This window comes from Nymphalis io, chromosome 1 (genome assembly GCF_905147045.1).
Source record: "Nymphalis io chromosome 1, ilAglIoxx1.1, whole genome shotgun sequence".
NCBI classification, from domain to species: Eukaryota; Metazoa; Arthropoda; class Insecta; order Lepidoptera; family Nymphalidae; genus Nymphalis; species Nymphalis io.
Window position 1 is genome coordinate 12,098,584 of NC_065888.1, and position 21,772 is coordinate 12,120,355.

The 21,772-nt window shown below is 34.4% G+C and overlaps 1 protein-coding gene across 7 annotated transcripts in view; it reads right to left on the reverse strand.

Annotated features, from left to right (window-relative positions):
• LOC126772319 (kinesin-like protein KIF13B) overlaps nucleotides 1–21,772 on the reverse strand; it is a 131,632-nt gene that overhangs the window by 14,222 nt on the left and 95,638 nt on the right. For 4 of the 7 annotated variants that reach the window (XM_050492674.1, XM_050492656.1, XM_050492647.1 and 1 more), the window contains exons 6-23: nucleotides 10,363–10,610; nucleotides 10,085–10,232; nucleotides 9,784–9,963; nucleotides 8,428–8,527; nucleotides 8,200–8,348; nucleotides 7,615–7,852; nucleotides 7,153–7,296; nucleotides 6,923–7,033; nucleotides 4,099–4,322; nucleotides 3,716–3,874; nucleotides 2,956–2,988; nucleotides 2,085–2,246; nucleotides 1,848–1,964; nucleotides 1,410–1,659; nucleotides 1,040–1,236; nucleotides 779–939; nucleotides 469–583; nucleotides 249–350 (exon numbers count right to left, since the gene is read on the reverse strand). In XM_050492674.1, the coding sequence (XP_050348631.1) occupies nucleotides 249–350; nucleotides 469–583; nucleotides 779–939; nucleotides 1,040–1,236; nucleotides 1,410–1,659; nucleotides 1,848–1,964; nucleotides 2,085–2,246; nucleotides 2,956–2,988; nucleotides 3,716–3,874; nucleotides 4,099–4,322; nucleotides 6,923–7,033; nucleotides 7,153–7,296; nucleotides 7,615–7,852; nucleotides 8,200–8,348; nucleotides 8,428–8,527; nucleotides 9,784–9,963; nucleotides 10,085–10,232; nucleotides 10,363–10,610 (2,838 nt within the window). The remainder of the gene's footprint in view (nucleotides 1–248; nucleotides 351–468; nucleotides 584–778; nucleotides 940–1,039; nucleotides 1,237–1,409; nucleotides 1,660–1,847; nucleotides 1,965–2,084; nucleotides 2,247–2,955; nucleotides 2,989–3,715; nucleotides 3,875–4,098; nucleotides 4,323–6,922; nucleotides 7,034–7,152; nucleotides 7,297–7,614; nucleotides 7,853–8,199; nucleotides 8,349–8,427; nucleotides 8,528–9,783; nucleotides 9,964–10,084; nucleotides 10,233–10,362; nucleotides 10,611–21,772) is intronic. The other 3 variants (XM_050492682.1, XM_050492664.1, XM_050492638.1) reach the window with 1 other exon arrangement.

The window sequence follows — 21,772 nt, forward strand, 5'->3', positions numbered from 1 at the left end:
CATTAATTTTCATGTAAATTAAACAAAATTAATTATGATTGGTCAACTTTAGTAATGATTTTTTAATGTGTTTTCCACACAAAGCCGCAGTGATAATCTACTACGCATTTGAGTAGACTGACAGAAAATGTCTGATAGACGTCAAGTCAGACTTTAAAATAGAAAAGTAAATAATGTTTAGAGCAGAATTTATCTGCAAAATTATATAATCAAACCAGCATATTAGTAAGCTATATAAATGAACTCACCGCATTTCTCTCCTCGGTGAGAGACACCCACTGCTCGACGAGACTCTGTTCCCGCTCCATGTCACGCTCACTCTTCAATGACGGAGACATGTTCACCAGTTTCTATACAGTTAGAAAGCATTTTGAGACAAAGAAATAAACGCACACAATTATATGACTTATTTATACAAACACACAGCGCATAGGTCTGTTTAGTGTTTTTGAAATTGAATAAATTTACTTGTAACTGAGCGTGCAAATGTTGCCGGCGGCGAGCGAGTGCATCGCTCCAGCGTTCCCGAAGCACTGCCAAATCTTCTTCTTGGTACGAATCCAGAGGCTTTTGTAGTCGTGATCTGATTAAAAAAAAATAATATACTATCTAAAAAACTCAATTAAACAGTTTACAAAATGATACGTCTTTATAAAAACATTATTTTTTATTTAGTTCCATAGACAATAAAATATAGTATATAAAAAAATAGTAAGTATACAAAAAGTAAAATATTTGAATAGGTTCAACGCTCGAGTCGGGTAACAACGGGCGGTACCTGACGGTGACGGAGCCCAGCTCGACGCTGACGATGTGCTGGCAGATGATGGGCAGCGTGCCGGAGTTGGCGGCGGGCCGCACGCGCACGCCCACGCGGCGCTGCTGGCCCTGCCGCACCTGGTACACGCCGCCCGTCACGATGTCGGCGCGCGGGGACACCTGCGGCACACGCGGACGTCACATCCTCCACACATGGATTTAACACTATTTCATACAGTGCGAATGCTCTTAACTACATCTATCACGTATTTAAACGAACCTCGACCGGCGCGTACTCGCCCTGGTCGTTGAGCTCGTGAATCTCGACCCAGAGCTCGATCTTGCGTGTGAGCTCCGCCCAGCGGTCCGCCAGCGAGCGCGCCTTGGCCAGCTGCTGCTGCTCCACCTCCCAGTTGCCGCACACGCGGCTGAAGCCCGCCGAACGGTGACCCCACACCTCGATGGACAACGCACCCTCTAAAAACAGAAAATATGATGATGGCCATATAAGTTCACATATACACTGCTAACGGTATAGGAACGCTTCTTTGTATGATAATTCAGCAAGCATTTCTCATAAATCTTTTAAGCAGATGAATCCAGTAAAAATCAATAACAATGATCGCAATTAGGTGGACGTCGACCCTCACCGGCGCAGTGCTCGACGAACTCCTCGGTGAGCGGCACGGTGAAGTCGCGGCGGTGGTCGAAGCGGAAGGTGACGAGCTGGTGGCGCGGCGAGGCGGGCGCGGCGGCGGGCGCGGGCGGCGTGTCGGCGCTCACGTGCGGCGCCACCACCACGGGCTCGCCGCCGCCCCACAGCGAGTACTGGCAGAACACGAAGTTGGACAGCGACGGCGGCAGCCCGCTCGCCTGCTTGATCACCACGCGGACAGTCACCTGCGGGGGGAGGAATGGGGGGAGGGGGAGGAATAATAGTCAAAAACGAACGACTAACGTTTTCAAAAATATTAAATATTAAACGTCACGTTACCAGATATCAACGGACACATTAAAATGTATCAATTTATTGCAAATAGACTACTATTAAGTACAAATTATTTTTCCAAAAGTTTGAAGTTACTTACCTGCTGTGTAGCGGGATCAATGGGTTCGTCGTCATCTCGCATATCACCAGAACTATCAGAGGCCGCTTCACATATCCTATCTTGTGGAAACTGCCCGGACACTCGACTTATTTCGACCTAAAAATACAATAAATGTTTCATATACACATGAATTATAAACACATGAAAAATAAGACAACATTTAAAATGTCAATCATTGTCACGTGTTATATAAAAGTCTAGGAACGTGTTACTAACCTGCAACCTTCCCGCTACTTCTCCTTGCTGACTTATAATGGGCGTGTGGTAGTCTAAGGTGACGTCATGAAACAGCGCTTCTAAGAAAATATTCGCTACGCCAATCAAGTTATGGTTTTCCTGTGACTCGTAGAACGGATCTAATGCTTTTTCGCCTTTTTCCTAAAGAGAAAGGATATTCATTAATATACTTGACAATAGCATATAATAATGACTTATAAATATAAAAGTAAGACCAAATAGAATCAGCAATTAAATTAATCCCATATGAATAAAATATGTGCAAAGAAAAATAAATATCCATCAATTTTAGAACCAAGTCCAATTGTTGTATATATATATAATACATATTCACTTTTATATTGTTTTATTTTAACATAAAAAATATAAATTATCAAATATATTTTTCTAAAGAAGTGAAATTTCAATAAGTTCGAATTTATAAATTAAAAGCATTTCGTGTATATACACGAGCCGAGATGGCCTAGTGGTAAGAACGCGTGAATCTTAACCGATGATCGTGGGTTCAAACCCGGGCAAGCACCACTGAATTTTCATGTGCTTAATTTGTGTTTATAATTCATCTCGTGCTTAACGGTGAAGGAAAACATCGTGAGGAAACCTGCATGTGTCTAATTTCATTGAAATTCTGTCACATGTGTATTCTACCAACCCGCATTGGAGCAGCGTGGTGGAATAAGCTCCAAACCTTCTCCTCAAAAGGGAGAGGAGGCCTTAGCCCAGCAGTGGGACATTAACAGGCTGTTACTGTACTGTTACTGTATATACACAGTGAAAGAGTAAAGTTAAAATTAAAAAAAAGTAAAAACGGGCTAGTGAAGTATGTGTGTCAACTACTATTGAAACGCACCGTTGGTGTATCGGGATCGATTTGAACTCCGTCCTGAAAAGAAATTTGTACATATGTTTGGTGCGTTAGTAACTCCGTCGCTTTGTTACAACATACATATTATAAGCTAAACATTATGTCTTCAAGTTTAAGGTGCACATTGTTAGTAGCGGTAATTAATTAAATTTCAGTGTTAATGATATATTAGATGAATGTTAATCATTATTATAGTTCAATATAAATTATAAAATATGATTCTTATACTAAACCTTTCAAAGCTTCCTAAACAATAAAAAATTCGCGACATGTAACTTTACCGCTCAGACACGATGGATTCGGAATGGCGACGCCAGTACTATCGTATATAAAGTGTGAGATAGCGTACTACAAATTTTTCATTCTATAAATTAAACAATATGTTCAATGAAATTTAATACTTTTTCTACTTTTGCCCTTAAAGGTGGCGTTCGTGGCGCTCCGTATCCGTCATGTCGGAATCCTTTCTCGGCCTTTAAGCGTAACATGTTTTGACCGTTAGTTAATATTTGCTCAGGCAATTCTTGGATACTTCAGAGCGGCAAAGTTACATGACATAAACAGTAGTATTGCAATCTCTAAACTAAACATTATTTTTTTGAATTAGTTTAGTATAAAAATGGCAAACAACAGAATCAGCACTAAAATCTAAAAAACTAAATACCTATCATTGCTTGAAAATTTTCTTAATCTTAGCAAAAATTAATTAATTACATTATAAAATATTTTATCTTTAAATACTCACGTCTTCGACGATATCGTCTCTCTGCTGTCGACGCCTCCACTCGTCGTACATTTCTCTCATGTCTACGAGTTTGTTCTCCAGCTTCTCCATAGACCAAACCTGCGCGCCTCGTGTGGGGCGCTTTACCATTATTGCCGGTTCAGATACAAATGCCCCGCGCTATAGTAAAAACAATAGATTCAGTTTCATCAAGAATTTTTTAATAATCCCATATCACTTGTGTCAATGACAATGTTAAATGGTTCGCAAATAACGCAAATAACTAAGCTTACTCCAGGATAAGTTAATATACATCTTTTTTAATGTTGTAACGTCAATGTTAAATTCTGCTTCCAATATAATATGTGAATCAAATATGTACAGATTAACGTGCGTGCAGATACCTTTCTGTTGGGGCTAAGGTTCTGCGGCGGTATCTGCAGCGTGACGCTGAACCTGGTGTTGCGGCGCATCTCCTCGGCCAGGAAGTTGGCCTCCTGCACGAGCGCGTTGGCGCGCAGGATGTCGGCCTTGAGGCGGCCGAGCGAGCGCTTGAACGTGTCGTCGCGCTCGGCCGCCCAGCGCTCCACGCGCGCCGCCGTCGTCGGCGTGCACGCCGTCATTTTGCCTGCCAACACCAATACTCGCCATTGTAACCGTCTACACTACACTACAAATTAACCGTTTTATACTTCCTTTCATTCTACGCTTAAGCCAAAGAATATTTTTTTTTTTTTTTTATTCTAAAAAAAAGGGCTTTTTCGCATAAGCGAACATGCCGCCCTGGTTGAGAATTCTTAGGAGGGTACAAAATACAATATATTAAACTTAAAAATACCTTAATTAATCACAGATCTAAGACTTAATTTGGACAACATTTTTGCGAGATTTGACGTCGGATCTGACAGAATGACATTGCATTGTCCAACAGACTTTATATCCAAATTAAGTCTAGTTCTAAGAGATTCGTTCTGAGCACATTCCATCAATACGTGCAAAAGATCATCAGGTACATTACAAGTTGAGCAGTTTGGAGAAGTTGATTTCCGCATCAGAAATGCAAACTTATTGCATGGGATGTGCCCAGACCGAAGCCGCAGAATTAATTTCGTTTCATTAAAATTCATGTTACTATTCTCAATCCAAGGATATCTGCATGGATGAGGCTGGATCGTACGGTACCATATACCTTTCTCCTTAGCTCTTTCGTCAAAGTACTCTTTCCATAAATCATAGCAATGCACTTTTAGATTTGGCAAGTAACTTTCAAATGAAGGTGTAAAGAGGACTTCAACACCGTCAGATAGCTTCTTTGGCTAGTACATCTACTTGTTCATTCCCTTCTATGCCTACGTGAGATGGTATCCATTGAAAGAAAATTACTTTGTCATCTGATTGTAACTTAGATAGAAGCTTTAGAATCGCGTAAGCTACAGGTAACCCTCGACAGATCGAGGTACACCGAGCTAGGTGTTGAAGCGCGCTTTTGGAGTCTGACAAGATAACTACTTTACTGTAGCTTGTACACTCAATATAGCCTAAAGCCTCTAAAATAGCTACAAGCTCAGCTTCCATTATAGATACCTCTATTTTAATTTGGAATTTAGAATAAATGTTCAAATTGAAATCCAAAAATGCAGCTCCTATTCCATATTTGTCTTTCGAACCATCTGTAAATATTTTTTGACAGTTGGAGTAATTCGAATTTATGTATTTTATACAAGTATTTCGCAAACTAATTTGATGATACTCTCGCTTAGAACCGGTAAATCCTTCGATATTTGTTTTTAGAATGCTTGACATATCAATACTAGTTACCCATTGATCTAATGAAAACATGCCTAAACTTGAGAAAGAGTTGCATGGTTGAGATTTGTACATCTCGGAAATTTGTGCAAGTAAAGGTTTTTTCTTGTTAGTCCAGAATCTGTTATGTGTCAGATCTGTTAATTGATTAATTAATGAAAAAGAAGTATTATTATAGAGTGATCTGTTTTTAAGCCAAAATTTTCCTGCCAAATATAATCTTCTTAAATACAAAGGAGGTAAACAAAGTTCACTCTCCATCACATGTATGGGAGTGGTCCTTATAAACCCTCCAATGTTTCGCATTGCTTGATTTTGAATTTTGTCCAATTTCGATAAATTGGTTTTACAACAGTTGTCATACAAAAATGAACCATAATCTAATCTACTTCTAAGTAACGTTATATACAGCTTACGAATATGTTTTGGATGGACTCCCCAACCTGATCCTGTTAACACCTTAAATATATTTAAAAACTTAGACACCCTAGACACAATCTCTTTAATATGTTTAGTCCATCTAAGACCGCGATCCAGCCACATCCCCAGGTACTTAACATTATCCACGACTTCCAAAACTACATCATTTAGAGTAATAGTAATATTGTGCAATTTGTGCTCTCTTGAAAAAATACATATTTTGCTTTTTGTTGATGAAATTTCTAAATTAATATCATGGAATTTTTTGGCTATACAATCAAAAGCAGTTTGTAATCGGCTTTGAATGTCAACTAAATTATCAGAAGAAGTAAATATTACAAAGTCATCGGCATATTGCGAAAAACTAATATAATCCATCGAATTAATAGTATCACATATATCAATTGTTGCAACATTAAATAGTAATGGAGATATAGGATCTCCCTGTGCAAGGCCTACTCCCGTACATCTTACAATTTTAAAGTCTTGGCCTTCAATAATCAGACATCGTTTATGTAAAAAATCCCACAAATAATTACAAAGCATACTGCCTACACCTAATTGATCTAATTTACAAATAAGATATGTAACATCAACATTGTTATAAGCATTTTCTACGTCTATAAAACACCCCACTGTCATTAGATTTTTACTAAATCCAATTTGTACACTAGATACGAAGTCTGTTAGATTATCTAAGCAAGAGCGGGTTTTTCTAAACCCTTTTGTTTGTATTTGTATTTTTTGTTAAAATAATAGGAGCCTATTGGAAGTGTCTAAATTGTGATTATATTGCCAACGCGTAAACAACTGTTTCATTTAATACAGAGGGATGAATGATTACTGAGTATATTTTTGAGACACATACTGGTAACCATAAGTTGGGCCAAGAGAAATTTGTTATAAATAAAGAAATGAACACATTGCTATTCTGACAATTTTATATACTTTAAAATATCCAATTCGCACTTATATTTTCACTGTAATATGTCATTTTCTTACCTAATTTTAACGGATCATACGAATACGGAGGATACGGAGTCGATGGAGATAATATGTTTCTGAGCTGTTGAAATTGCCGTTCATATTCTTGTCTCTGTTTTTCCAATGCCACTGAAAAAATTATTTTATTATTCTTAAATTTCTTTTTTTTAGTAATGTGTATAGAATGCAGCTCTTTTAAAGTAAAAGCATGTTGAATATCAATATGTTAATTTGAAACGTCCAGTAACCTTGTTTATCCTCCTCGTGCTGCTTTTCAAGTCGCGAGATGGCGGTCTGTATCGGGTCGTTGCTGAGCTCGTTGAGCATTATCTCATCACGAGCGAAATTATAGTCGATGGGCTGCGCCGGTGTCTGCGGCTCGGACGTGGCGGCTGTACAATTGTAAATGTTTAAAATTACCATTGACAGAGTGATTGTTATAAAGGAGTTCTATAAGTTTAAAAAATGGATGTTACATAAAGTGAACAACTATATAAAGAGGCAATCTCGTTTACAAGAAAATTTAAGTGTTTGTTTTTTTTTAATACGCTGCTGACAAAAGAGTTACGGTAATTAATTGTATTATGATGTTATTGTTATTGGATTCCTTTAAATGTTCATAAGTTGTAAACAAAGAAATCGTCAGCTATTTTAATTATTAATAACAACAAGTTTCTGTAACTATGTAAAATGTGACCGAGCACACTTACTGATGTCCTTGGGGCAGTTGACGCGGAAGAAGTGATGGTTGCCCCACAGGATGCGGTCGGCGTGCCCGAGGCGCACGCGCGACACGACGGGCGTGCCGTTGACGAAGCAGCGCGCGCCGTTGAGCGGCTCCATGTGCAGCCAGCCGCCCTCCACCACCAGCAGGCAGTGCTGCGGCTGAATGCCCAGACCCGACAGCTGAATGGCCGCTGCGCTGTCGGCGCCGACTAGCGTACGTTCCTGTACGAGTGAAACGTTTCATCGAAATTGTTACATAATACCAAACATTAACAATACGACATTTGTGTAACGTGTAACCTATATAAATATTTAACTGAGTATCATGTAGTAATTTAATAGGAAGACAGTTGAGTTAAATTCAAGTAATCATATATGCGTACAGACGTTGACATTGTTTAGAAATATTGCCAGTGAATAAGCAGTTGCTGTGGCGTAAATATGATTTACATTCAATTTCTTTTCCCGCCAAATCGCTGACCCTAATTTTTCTTGCACAGTTAGCTAGTGTCAAAACACTGCGAATGTATATGTAAGTATATTATATGTATCAGTTTTCTAATATTTACCTTTAAATAGTAAACCAATAATTCATTCAGCGATGGATCCGCATTCAGATTTACGAGATAAAACTTATTCTTTTCGACTTTAATACCACTCGCTTGTACACTAATGCCCATCTTTTCGAGGGCGTGCTGTCGTTCGCTTTGTATCCGACCTGCAGATTGAGAAATAGAAAAATTTATCTTGTGGATATTTTTGAGTCAAATAACCTTGTACTCATGTTGTATACTGACCGGTTTCAACCAGTTTTTCTTCCCACGTGCGGGACATTTCCTTCATCAGGTGCTCGCTTTGTGCCAACTGCTCATGAACGTCTTCGCCCACAGGAGAACCCTAAAACGATTAATAAATATAAAAGATTTTAAATATTTATAACGAGTATCAGTTACGTATTAATTAATTAATTTTGATCTTTCTATAAGTTTTATAAAGTAAAATTGTAGTATATTTTAGTAGTGTAACAATAAAAACCTTGAAAAAATATGCTTCAAGCCATATATTGATTGTTATGTAAGAAATTTAACCTCCAAGGCGCGATTGATTCGCTCCAAGTCAATAAAGTGCTACTTATGTGGCTGACGACGCAAATACTTTTATCTTATTAGCATTTTCTGAGCTGTTGAAACGCCTTTTACGGATTACCCATAGTTTTAACGAGGTTACTGACTTAAGAAAAATATATTTAAAATAATTTAAACGTGATTTTCCTAAAGTTACTTAAAATTTTCATTGTAAATAGTTTTGATTCCTTATAAAACAGTGTTTATTTTTTTAATTAATTAATAAAAATCTGCGACATTAACTAAAATTATTCTCTGTAATATATAATCAGACGGAATCAAAAATGATTATAGTTTGTTTGATCTACGTGTCGATTTGTGATATACCCAAAAGTATATAATACCCGAAGGGGTATGGAAGCATTGCATGCAAAACTTATTGAAATATTCAATAACTTTTGTTCGAATCATCTTCCTAATATGATTCTCAAATTATTCTGATTACATTATCTTGTATTTGAAAGCATAATGCTGTTTAACTGAATACTTATTTCGCATTGAATGGATATGAGGATAACGAAACGTTATTATAATATAATAATAATCAGCAATGTTAAAAACGAAATACACTCGATTATACCATAAAAATGAATGGTTAAATCGGACCGCACAATCTATTTTTAGACGAGATGTCTCAGAGGAAAGGATACATGGATATTAACCGAAGATCGCAGCATCGAACCCGGACAAACAACCAGTGTCTTTTAACATGTGTTATTTGTATTTTCATACTAAGAAACCACGTGTTTCGCGGTAAAGAAACATGCATGTTTCCGATTGAATTCTGTCACAGGAGAATCCACCAATCAGCATTAGAGCATCCTGGTGGAATAAGCAGCAAACCTTCTCCATAAGAGGAGCAACAATAGAGATTATAAGTACTAACAACAGCTCCCACAACAGCAACAACTTGGTAATCTTATCTCGTTAACGTTTTTTTTTTAATTATTACAATTTTTTATATTTACATTGGTGCGATTTAGGTAATACACTGTACTTTAATATAATAACGTGGATTTAACAATTTACCGTTGCATGCTTGAGCATCTCCTTGAGCGCTTCGACTTCCTGGCGCAGTTCTCGAATGATCCTCGCATTGGGATCTTCGTTGACGACAGCGTGGTTGACGATACGTTTGGCACGGTCTGCGTATCTTAGCGTCGACAATGTCTCTTCATAGTTATCTGCCGCTGGTGATACTGTAGCTACCTGTATAATGATTTACAGTAAATATTATTGCTTGCATGTAACAATACGTAAATGGTTACTTATATAGAACTCAACAGAGAAGAAAATATATTTCAAAATGAGAAACAAAATGGCCCCCTACCATAACAGTTTTGCTGTTTCCTCCAAGATTATCCTTCAAGAGCCACGTGAGCACTGAGTCTCTGTAGGGCACGAACTTGTCCTTGTTGTTCTTGCCTGAAGACTGATCTGCTAGTTTCGATATGACGAGACCCAATGTTGTTAGCGATCTGTTGACAATGACATTTTGAAACGCAAATTCCAACACTACTTTGATAAATTCAATTGATAAAACATTCAATCGCAATCACAAATATTAAGTGGTAAATGAATTAATTGTATATATTGCATTTATCTTACTTGTTGATATTGGATCCTTCTTTCAGCCGATCTCCAACCGCGCCAGTCTTTACTGCCCTCTCTGATCCTGCCAAGTCGACTAAGGACAGCCTTGCCACTTTTTCCCCCGTGACCCCAGTTGCGGCGTCACAGAGGGTTTGTGTCAACACAACGCTGAAGACGGCATGTGATCGCGATGATTCACTGTTCATATTAGTAGCAGCGACTGTCCGTGACTTGTTACCTTCTGTCATCAAGTTGTCTATGTCCTATAAAAATACAAAAGTTTTATTAGGTGCGTACTTTTAATTTTAGTTCTGTTATATAACGAGACAAAAAATGATCTAAGGCAAATCGACTAAATTAAAATATATTTGTATTGTTATAACGTAAGGATTGTTATGCTGTTATTGAAATATGTATAAGACTGGGAAATTCAAGATTGTAAGTAAAATAATGTAAGTAAAATAATATATTCACTCCTGCGTACAAACAAAGCAAAATAACGAAATATTAAACAAAATGTAATCACTTGAAAACTCAGGAGAGGTTTTCTCGTATCTCATTTATCCTTAACTTAGATTTACGTGTTCAGACGTCTAATTTCACTTTATTATTATTGTTTTAAGAACAAAGATTAAAAGGGAATTCAAAGAAAATCTAATTACTTTCCAATTGAAACTTGTTGTAAATGTTTTAATCATGAATGTCAAATAACGTTTTAATCTACTTTTGAGTCTTTTACTTTTATATGTATAATTTATCTCAATTGCCCTTATTTTCACAGACGGCATCGAAACGAAAGGAATTAACGCGACTTACTTGTGCCAATTCATGACGAAAAGATGGATTTACGTAACATTTAGTAAAAAAACTAACCAATTACATCTAAATATTTTTCGGATTTGTAAATGACCTACATTCTAACGACAAAAATCATCTTGATTAATATTATAAATGAGAAAGTTAGTGAGTTTGTTTGTTTATTTGTTACGTTTTCACTTAAGTACTGAATTGGTCGTCAAGAATGCACGTTATTAAGGGTGCAAAAAAGGACATAGGGTATCTAACATTTGAAACCCAGTGCGCGGGCGAAGTTGGCGGCACAAAATAGATTATTATACACTTGCTTGCTAACCTCACAACGAATAAGTTATTGAACCAATACGTAACAAAACGTACATTGATGTGTCCTGGGACCTTTATAAGGACATAGGTATATAAATTACGGAAAAACAATGAATGTAGACATAGTCGCGGGGTATTGTGACTCACAATTAACTAGTACATTAATTTGATGTACAATGTTCTAGTTTTATCAGCGCCATAAAAGCACCAAGTCGTTAAATACTTTATTACATCATTTCAAATATCTCCACTATTATCAAATTAAATGTTTGAGTTTATGTACTTAAACCTTCCCGGGATATACTCGTATCTAAATAATTGTGAAAACGGTATTTATATCTAAAGTTTAGTTTAGAAGTTATCAAACAAAGAGAGAGAGGCGATAAACGACGTTATTCTAAAATAGTTTAAGATTTATTTGCATCTAAACCATATTATATGAATTAATAAAAAGTGAATAGCAGAGATTTTGTGAAAGTAAATGCTCTGTTCAAGTACGTCTTAACGGCTGAACTGATTTCCATGAAATTCAATACAGACAGTTCGTAACCTTGTCAAGGGCAGAAGACAGTAAAAACAGATAGAAGCTTATACTAAAGCTAAGACTTTTAAAAAAATAGTATTATTTATTCTTATTATAATTAGGTATTGTAATGATATATTAAAAAAAATTAACAAAAAAAAAAAACAGCAAAATATTAATCATCAGTCGAAATATGACAGATGTAATCAAATCTATTCATTTATATTCATGTTTGTAACTTTGTAGTTGAATTCACTAGAAATTCAACCATGCTCTCGAACTTCGTTGACTTAATGATCTATAAAGTCCGACCTAGATTTACCTTCGGAGACTAAAACTAAGACTAAGTTCTGTAGTGAAATTCAATTATATGTACAAGGTTCGCTAAGACGTTATTAGGTGACTTATTTGTTATATACCTATAATAAAAACTCTTTATAATGAAAAAAAATTATATATATACAGTAAACAGTAACAACCTGTTAATGTCCTACTGCTGGGCTAAGGCCTCCTCTCCCTATTGAGGAGAAGGTTTGGAGCTTATTCCGTTGGCTACCCATATATATACATATAGGTTTAGATTTACGAGTATGTGGCGTGACGTAAAGGAAGGCCGAGTTCTATTTAATAGTCTACAATAACATTAATAAATAATTTATTTACTTAGTAAAGGACGAGCTTATTCTACAAGTATATATGTATGTAAAATAATACTTTTTAACCAAAAAAATATATATATAAATTTATATTACTTGTATGTTAATAAACATAAATTAAATTAACTTACAATTTATGACAAAAATCTGATAAATATAATATTATCTGTGTTGTGTAAACCATAAAAAATAATTACTAGCATTCTTTATTTAGCACCTGCTTAATTGTACATAAAACGTCTAGTCTATAAACGCATAAATGGACGTCTTGTGCTATTTATCCTTTAAAACATCTATGGCGCTAATGCTAGTATTAATGTTGGTAAAATCATGTAAGCGTCAATCAAATAACAACCGGCATGAATTACAAATTCCTGATATGGTAAATAAATATCATCATAATCACCATGCTATATATAGACCTCTAGCAATGCATATTATAACTATATCAAGTCAATTAAAATAAATAGTTCGTGTTTCTATTAAATGCATACCAATGCAGACGCCATTATTATCGGCGTAACTGCCAAGTGATTTTAGTACAATAATTATTAGTAATTTTCATAAAATTAATATAAATCTGGCAAAGCATTCAAAAAATGTACTAGTTAAGTAATTAAGTTAATTTCCATACTTTTATATATCTAGAAAACAATTTATACTTATATAATAAGTTAATACTTATATAATTTATCCTTATATATATTATAAAATAAGTTTCAAAACCAAATTAACTCGGTATGTTTGCCTATCTGTTACGCTTTCATTGCTAAGCCATTGAAGCGATTTTGATGAAATTTAGTATAAGGCAAGCTTGAAGGACATAGGTTACTTTTTTATACATAACACCGGGTTTCTTTCCCCTTACACGCGAACAAAACCGCGAGCGAAAAGTATAATAGACTATAAAAATCAATATTAGTATTTCTAAGAATAGCATTAAAACTAAACGGACAACCGTCATTCACAAAATTCGATGTACATCAAAACTTTTTAAAATATGTTATTTATTCATACTCTACATATTACACGTAAGTAATATAAACTACTTTTGAAGAAGTTTCTATTACGGTACATACGAGTGCTTACTTAGGTATACCAATTTTATACACATTTAAAATAAACTAATTACGTTTATTGTGTGCAAATCCAATATCCTCAAAGTATAATATTATTATTTCACTCTCTTCTTCAACTTAATATCAAGTGGAAACATAAATCACGATTGTATTCGAGATGACAACTGTAGTTATTGTTATCTCCTTCTTCTAGTTTGGATGACGATGTTTTATGAGACAAGAACAAGACAGATTTGTGATTATACGCTGTTTTTTTTTTTAATTTTTTGTTTTATATATTACTGTTTGTTGCTTGCGGTTTTCAATTACGGCTGATTGCTTTGATTTTCTCTAGTTATTATAATATATAATTTCTCTATATGTTACAATTTTTTTTTTATAGAATAGGAAGGTGGACGAGCATATGGCCCACCTGATGCTAAGTGGTCACCAAACGCCCTCAGACATTGGCATTATAAGAAATGTCAACCATCGCTTATAGCCAATGCGCCACCTTGGGAACTAAGATTTTATATCCCTTGTGCCTGTAATTACACTGGCTCACTCACCCTTCAAACCGGAACACAACAATATCAAGTATTGCTGTTTTGCGGTAGAATATCTGATGAGTGGGTGGTACCTACCCAGACGAGCTTGCACAAAGCCCTACCACCAGTGCTAATATAATAATTCTGCTACGGCGGTCATTATTGACGAAGATTTGCCCACGGCGTAGCAGATACTATACTTGCATTTTGTATTCCTTCTTTCATATACCCATGGGATAGCAATACGATAAGACCGGAGATAATTAAAGAGCAGAACCAATAGCTCTCCGAGGCACGGGACCCTGTCAACTTCTAAGCCCCGGACAGATGCCGAGATTTTTTTATAGAATAATCCATATCCATAATTTCATTAATTATAAATATAAATTAAGCAAATTAAATTTCAGTGGTGTTTGTCCGACTTTGACCCCGCAACCTTTGGTTAAGATTCACATATTCTAACCACGGGGCCCTCGCGGTTTTGACGAAGTAACCGCACGAAAATTACATAACTTTACAGTTGGTAATATATTCTATATATACAATATGCTGCAAGAATTATACTCTCTGCACAATTAAATGTAGCGTGTGATGAATGAGAAGGTGGATGGGGGATTAGATAAATGGGTGGATATGTAAATTGGTATCCACCAATTCCTAGGAGGATCATAATTATACAGTTTCTTCATGCAATATAATAACAAATAATTTATAATTTTTATTCGGATTCGACACAAAAAACCCATGGAAGGAAACGTATTTAAAATAAAAATTTATCAAAATATCACGTGACTACAAGACGCGCTACGAACGCTTGTAACGTCACCATTATAACATTGTTTTGAAATCAATCGAAGTAGCTATCTGTCGTAAAGTTAAATTAAACATATACAGTCTTATTCATAATAAGTTATCGGAGGTTTAAAAGCTCGCTGAAAGCAGATTGTCAAAAAGTGTTATTCATAATCGTTCGATAACGGTAAAACGTGTAATAGTTCTCCGATAAAGTGTCTGATTTATCCAAGCTAGGAAAACCTACAATAAACCTTCGATAAATGCATATTAGCAAAAAACATGGACGATTTTGGTCAGCTGATTATTGACATTACCTATGTTCCTAGTTATTGACGTTTGCAATGACATTTGATTTCTAATACATCCGACGTCGCAATTTTATATTGTTAAAAAAAATCTACGTATTTTCCTAAATGTGCAAGCATTACAAACTTTAAAAAGTATAATTGCGGTGATTGAAAATTATGTCATCAATAGGCTCAGAAAAGTGTATCGGCAATCCATTTTCTTTGGAGGATGAGGAATTCCGAAAGCGGTATCGATTTACTAAACTAACTAAAAGGATGGCTACTTTTATTATAAATTGAGTCCACAAAGACTTGCAGATAAACGCTTGGTTGTGGTACCTCACCAGAGTTGCAAGTATTGATGGCAATAAGATGTTCACATGTGCAATACGACGGAGACGTCGTGAGGTATGCGAACTTATACATAATTTTCACCATTAATGTTTGTTTACTCGTTTTAAGATGTGTTTTTTTAGGCTCAACAAGATGATAAACCTTCATACTTAGTCTCAAGTCACTACTAGACAATATTCACTTCCCTGCTTTTTTTGAATTCGTATTCATTTTAAAACTTTCGTCAACAGTGTAATTATTACAGTTTGTTGATACGGTCAAAAAGCACAATACCTGTATATATACATGTTTTTTTTTGAGGAATGTTAATTGCACATAAAAATATACCATATAATAAAAGCATAATAATATAACAGAGACACGATGTTTGACACAAAATGCATTTTTTTTTTTGTCCATAAATAGAAACTCGTTGAACGCAGTTTCTACCATTCACATAATACCTTTTTTCTACAATATGGCAATATTATGTACAATAAAGGCATTATAGTTATCGGAGGTTTATCAAACGATTATGAATAAAGACTGTTGTGTTACCGATTTTAAATATTTCCTTGTTTTATTAAAGCGGAAATATACAATATTTTAATAAATCACAAAACTATATCCTACAAATATTTTAGTATCTCAATTGATTCTTTCAGTTTAAATTGTAGAATAAAATATTTATTTTGATTAATAATATGAATTTTATTTTGACTCGAAGTTGAACTTATAATAAAAGTCGGAATTTTCATTCGTTTGCTAGATACCGAGCAAGAAAGGTGTGCTGGCAAATAAATAATTGTAATACAAAATTACTAATTGCCTTTAATTATAATTCAAAACCTAACGTCCTCGAAGTAAAGTGCAGTAGTGAAAAGTAAAATGTTGTGCAGTTTGTGTGACTAAGCTAATAAGTGAAGGCCGTAACAATAGCCTCTTCCGATGGCAGAAGGAGTAGAGGTAAACAAACTTTTGATTTTCATATAACATTCTAATAGCTCTGCTATGTTATGCACTGCAAACGTTTCTTATGTTAAAATGTCTACATTTATAATACAACACTATACCCTTTTTACTATTTATAACCTTAAGTTTACTGCCAAAGTTTCCACAAATTCTCGACCAATGACGTCTTTAAGATCTAAGTTGTTTATTTATCTTTACCTCTCCTGCCGTTGTAATAGTGAGTTCACATTAGCTCAGGAAAAGGTGTGTCATCGGTGCTAATCTTGAATATTAATTTTGAAATTTGTACACAACTATTTTTTCATATAATCTTTCCATTTATGTCAACATGCGTTGCGTTTGTAATGAAATCCACAGCATTCGTTGCATTTCAATGAGAATCGACAAAAATATTATCTAAAACAGCTCAATTGAAACTAGCGCTTTTTTATAGATGTGAATTTATTAGAATAAGAGTAGTATTAATATTTTTTTTATTTGACAGTAACTATGGACAACTTATCAGCTGTTATATTTAAATTAGCTTACTTTTAAAATATATATCTAAGAGAAACGATGGATGATATATATATATAAATAAAAACTACACACCGAATGGTTCTATTATGCTCAGACCACGATTTATGTACACTACAATATTTTTCGTGAATGAATTCCTCCACAGTCAAAATAGAGTACATTTATCAAATGATGAATATATAAACAAAAGAGAAACCAACGAGTGTGATTCTTAAAATCGCCAGCTAAAACTTGTACTAGTTTAATAAGGAAACGAGGTCAGGGTCGTTAGTACTGACGAGCGGTTCACAGGGCCACCGTCTGTGTAATCGATGGTTGATCAAATAACACTTTCTCTGTGTTTGTTCGTCCATTGTGTTTACAACAAAGACTTATCAGGAACTCGGCGATTAGAATTTATACAAGGCCAGCAAAGTATTATGTGTATTAGTTTCTAAAAAGGTATTTTATTTTATTCTTATTTTTTTCTTAACTAGCAAATAATTTAAAAAACGTAAACAATGAATGTATTTTATGTATTTTTAAATTTTTATTCAAACAATTATAACCAACTATGTATTATTATATTATACAACGTAATATATATGTTTTTTTTTAATATTTTAAATTGAAACAATATTTTTATATTAGTAAGAAAATTGAACAAGAACAAAAGGAATTCGATAAATTTGTTAAATTACTTGAATACGATCTATTCAGCTATGAAATTCAATTCGTAGATTTCTCCGGCTTGGATTTCCGAGCGAATATCTAAGACACCAGTAAGTATTGACAGAGCTGCGCAAGTTTAAATAAAGGCAAAAAGTCTTTATCTCAATTAATTTCAGAAGTAAAACAAAATTAAACGATAACAATCTCTCTACCAAACTTTAATGTAAATACCATTAAACTTTAATGTAAATCAATTTTACCTATAAACACTGGTGATGTAAGAAGTATGAGTCATTCCTTACGCTATCAATATTGTCAACGAAATTCAAGATTTGATCCCTATATGCCTGTAATTAGATTAGTTCACTCGTTTTTGAAACCAGAAAACAACAAAGTAGTATATTGGTGTGTAGTGGTAGAATAGCTGATATGGCGATGCTGAAACTTATCTAGACGTCCATTCAACGGCGCACAAGAATACACAGCTCTACAACTACAGTAGTTCCAAATATTAATTAATGACGGTTCGTTCCCAGTCTCCACCGACATAAATTCAAAACCTTCAACACAGCTCACGATTATATCATGCTATTGTAAAAAAAGTTTTACTTTAGTCATAGGGGCTGGTAACTTAGTACAACATGAAGAGTTACGTATCGATATGTAGCGATTAACTCCAAACATAGAAACAGAGGGGTGAGCTTAATTTATAACGAATATAAATACAAACGTGATGTACAAATAATATAACAACTATCGTTTATTAAAACAATATATAATGTTTTTGATATCGTTTGTCGGTTTGACATTGTTACGTGAAAAACGTGTTTCTTTTTTTTTTTTTATAGAATAGGAAGGCGGACGAGCATATGGGCCACCTGATGGTAAGTGGTCACCAACGCTCTTAGACATTGGCATTGTAAGAAATGTCAACCATCGCTTACATATCCAATGCGCCACCAACCTTGGGAACTAAGATTTTATGTCCCTTGTGCCTGTAATTACACTGGCTCACTCACCCTTCAAACCGGAACACAACAATATCAAGTATTGCTGTTTTGCGGTAGAATATCTGATGAGTGGGTGGTACCTACCCAGACGAGCTTGCACAAAGCCCTACCACCAGTAAAATAGTTTCTGGACTATAAACTACGCAACAGCTAAAGTTCACCGAGCAGTAGGAGGAAAACATACAATTTTCTTACTAGAGCTAAAGTGAAAGCGTTAAAACAATTTCCAGCTTCGCCTAAATTAATTCCCTTAATGCCCTGGACTATTCGTTTTGTTCGCTATTGTTTATGTTCGTTGCCGTTACATTTGTGTATTTATGTTACCCTTGAACCAATATTACCTGTTTTCTGCGAACGGCATCGTTAATGGTAGCAATTTGGTTTTCGAACCCGTCCCTGTAGAATCGTTTATTCGATTTGTCAGTGATTAAACACCAAGCACGACTTGTAAAACATTTGTATTCGTATATTTAATACGTTTGCAAAATAAAACGATTTCAAAATCTATAAAAACGTTTATTTTTATGTATTTTGTTTTCTCCAATCGTGTATAAATATGCAACGAAATAAAATATGAGGAAACCGGAACCAGCTTGTTTGGACAGAGAGATATGTTATTTAAATAGATTCCGAATGTTTACTATATTAAAGAAACGATTTATTTTCATTACGTATAGTAGAATAATTTACAAGGCGTAATACAAATAAAAATAACGTTTTGTAAATTTTGAATTCGAACGACTTATCGGATCGTTACTCATAACTCGACAACGACCGGTTACTAGTGCCCGATAACTGAACCGGGAGAAAGTCTATAAAAATCGGCATATGGGGTTACAAAAAAACATCTTCCAATGACAAACGATTATTTGGTACGATAGCAACCGGAACCCGAGACATGAGGGTGCCATATGATGACAATGGGAAAACATATATACATGTATTGGCGATAACCAGACAGATACGTGTTATTTGTAAAATTAATACAAATATTTGTTTTGCCACTATTGTGAAGGTAGGCTCAATAACTCTCTGCTGAATCTAATGAAAAGAGCGTATAATGTCCAATAATCTCTCGTCTTTTAGAATCCGCTTTATAGTACTATGTATGTACATGCATGTACGTATCTTTATACGTTTGAATATTCGTGATCCTTTTCGCCCCGCATATTTCTCGAGGACAATTGACGATATCTAGTCTAAACCAATTCTATTCGACGCCTTATTACATAACGAACATCTGTAAGGCTTATATTGAATTCGATTCAGCAATTTCATTTGTTATAAAAATTACTCTAGATTCTAAATGCTACATTTATATATATCATGGTAGTAGTAAGCAATATATTCAATCGCAGAATCGATCGAAAACCGATGTCCGATGATGTAATAACATATCAATCAATCGTCCCTTCGTTATATATATAAAATACAAATATTAATGTAATAATATATTCGTATAAGTCGATTATTTTATTGATATAGTTTTATGGTTATATCGATGATTACTACCGGTCGTAAGTTGATAATGTCATAAGACCCAACTGAAGATTTTTTATAATAACAATTATCATTTAAGAGTACTTGCTTCTAAAGTATACAATAAACTTAATACCTGTCCATCTATCTAACCGTAACCGTAACAGCCTGTGAATGTCCCACTGCTGGGCTAAAGGCCTCCTCTCCTCTTTTTGAGGAGAAGGTTCTTCTCCTCCATCTATCTATATAAGTAATTTAACATTATCATTATATTAACAACTTAAAACATGAACTACTACAAATAAAAAAAATTACATCGTAAAGTTTAGTATTAGGTGGTAGGTAAAGATCAACAAAGATTTTTTTTTTTTAATTTTTACTGAATATTGCAGATGTTTTATTAAAACAATAAAAATATATATAATTAAAGGTTAAGAAAATATCGTTCGAAATAATAAACTATTTATTAACAAATGGATATTTTAAACAATAAAAACCTTATCTTAGCAAACAAAGTCATGAACGACAACGGGTTATTTATAAAATATGAGTCAATAGAAAACACTATGAGAATTGCAAATTATTTCAACCACATCGGGTGGTATTTATTATTACATCGATGACGCAGTGGATTTAATATTACAATAGCGACCGCAATTCAACGCGAAATGCATTGATAACACATTGTGCTCTCGACTTTATTCTCGTAGATTTGAAACTCGAAAGTGCTTTTTGATAGTTAAATTATCAACTCTAGTCAAAATATCTTCAATTCAAACGTAATAAGTTTTAATACTATATATGTTTATATAACTTTGTCATCGTCAAAAATAAATGTTTCCAATATGCTAATCCAATGTGTTATTTGTTAAAGCTTTCTTAAAAATTCTTAAAGAACTGAAATAAGAGTGAAAATAATCACAGCAAGCCTCTCTTTTTGAATTGGTTACAATGAAATAAAGGCATCTGAAGTAAAGTTTAAACAAGAATACGTCTTGAGACAAGCCATCCGGGAATAGGAGAATACAAAGCGTCTGATACGCCTAATTAAACAAAATGCTAAGGAAGAAACGAAACGGAGTTGTCACTCACAAATACAAGGACAGTTTAAAATAATGAGCAGTAAAAGTATATGAAATAGTTTATGTTGAGAAATATATTGGTATACAGGCAAAAAAGACAAAAAATACTGCTTTTTGAATTTCTTAGTTTGATTCTGTGTTTTAGAATCGTATAATTAATTGTGTTCATATGTATAAAATAAAGTATAACTTTTTGGGTTATTCATGAGAAATATGTATTAAGTCGACAAATCAAACTAATAAGTTTACAAAACACGACTGATTGAAATATTGTCTTAGATTTTAGCAGAATATTTCCTTTGAATCGCTATTATATTATAGAGAAAAATATTATCCAGTCCTTCCGTCACTATTAGAGGCAATAAGATTAATATATTACACCGAGCAACT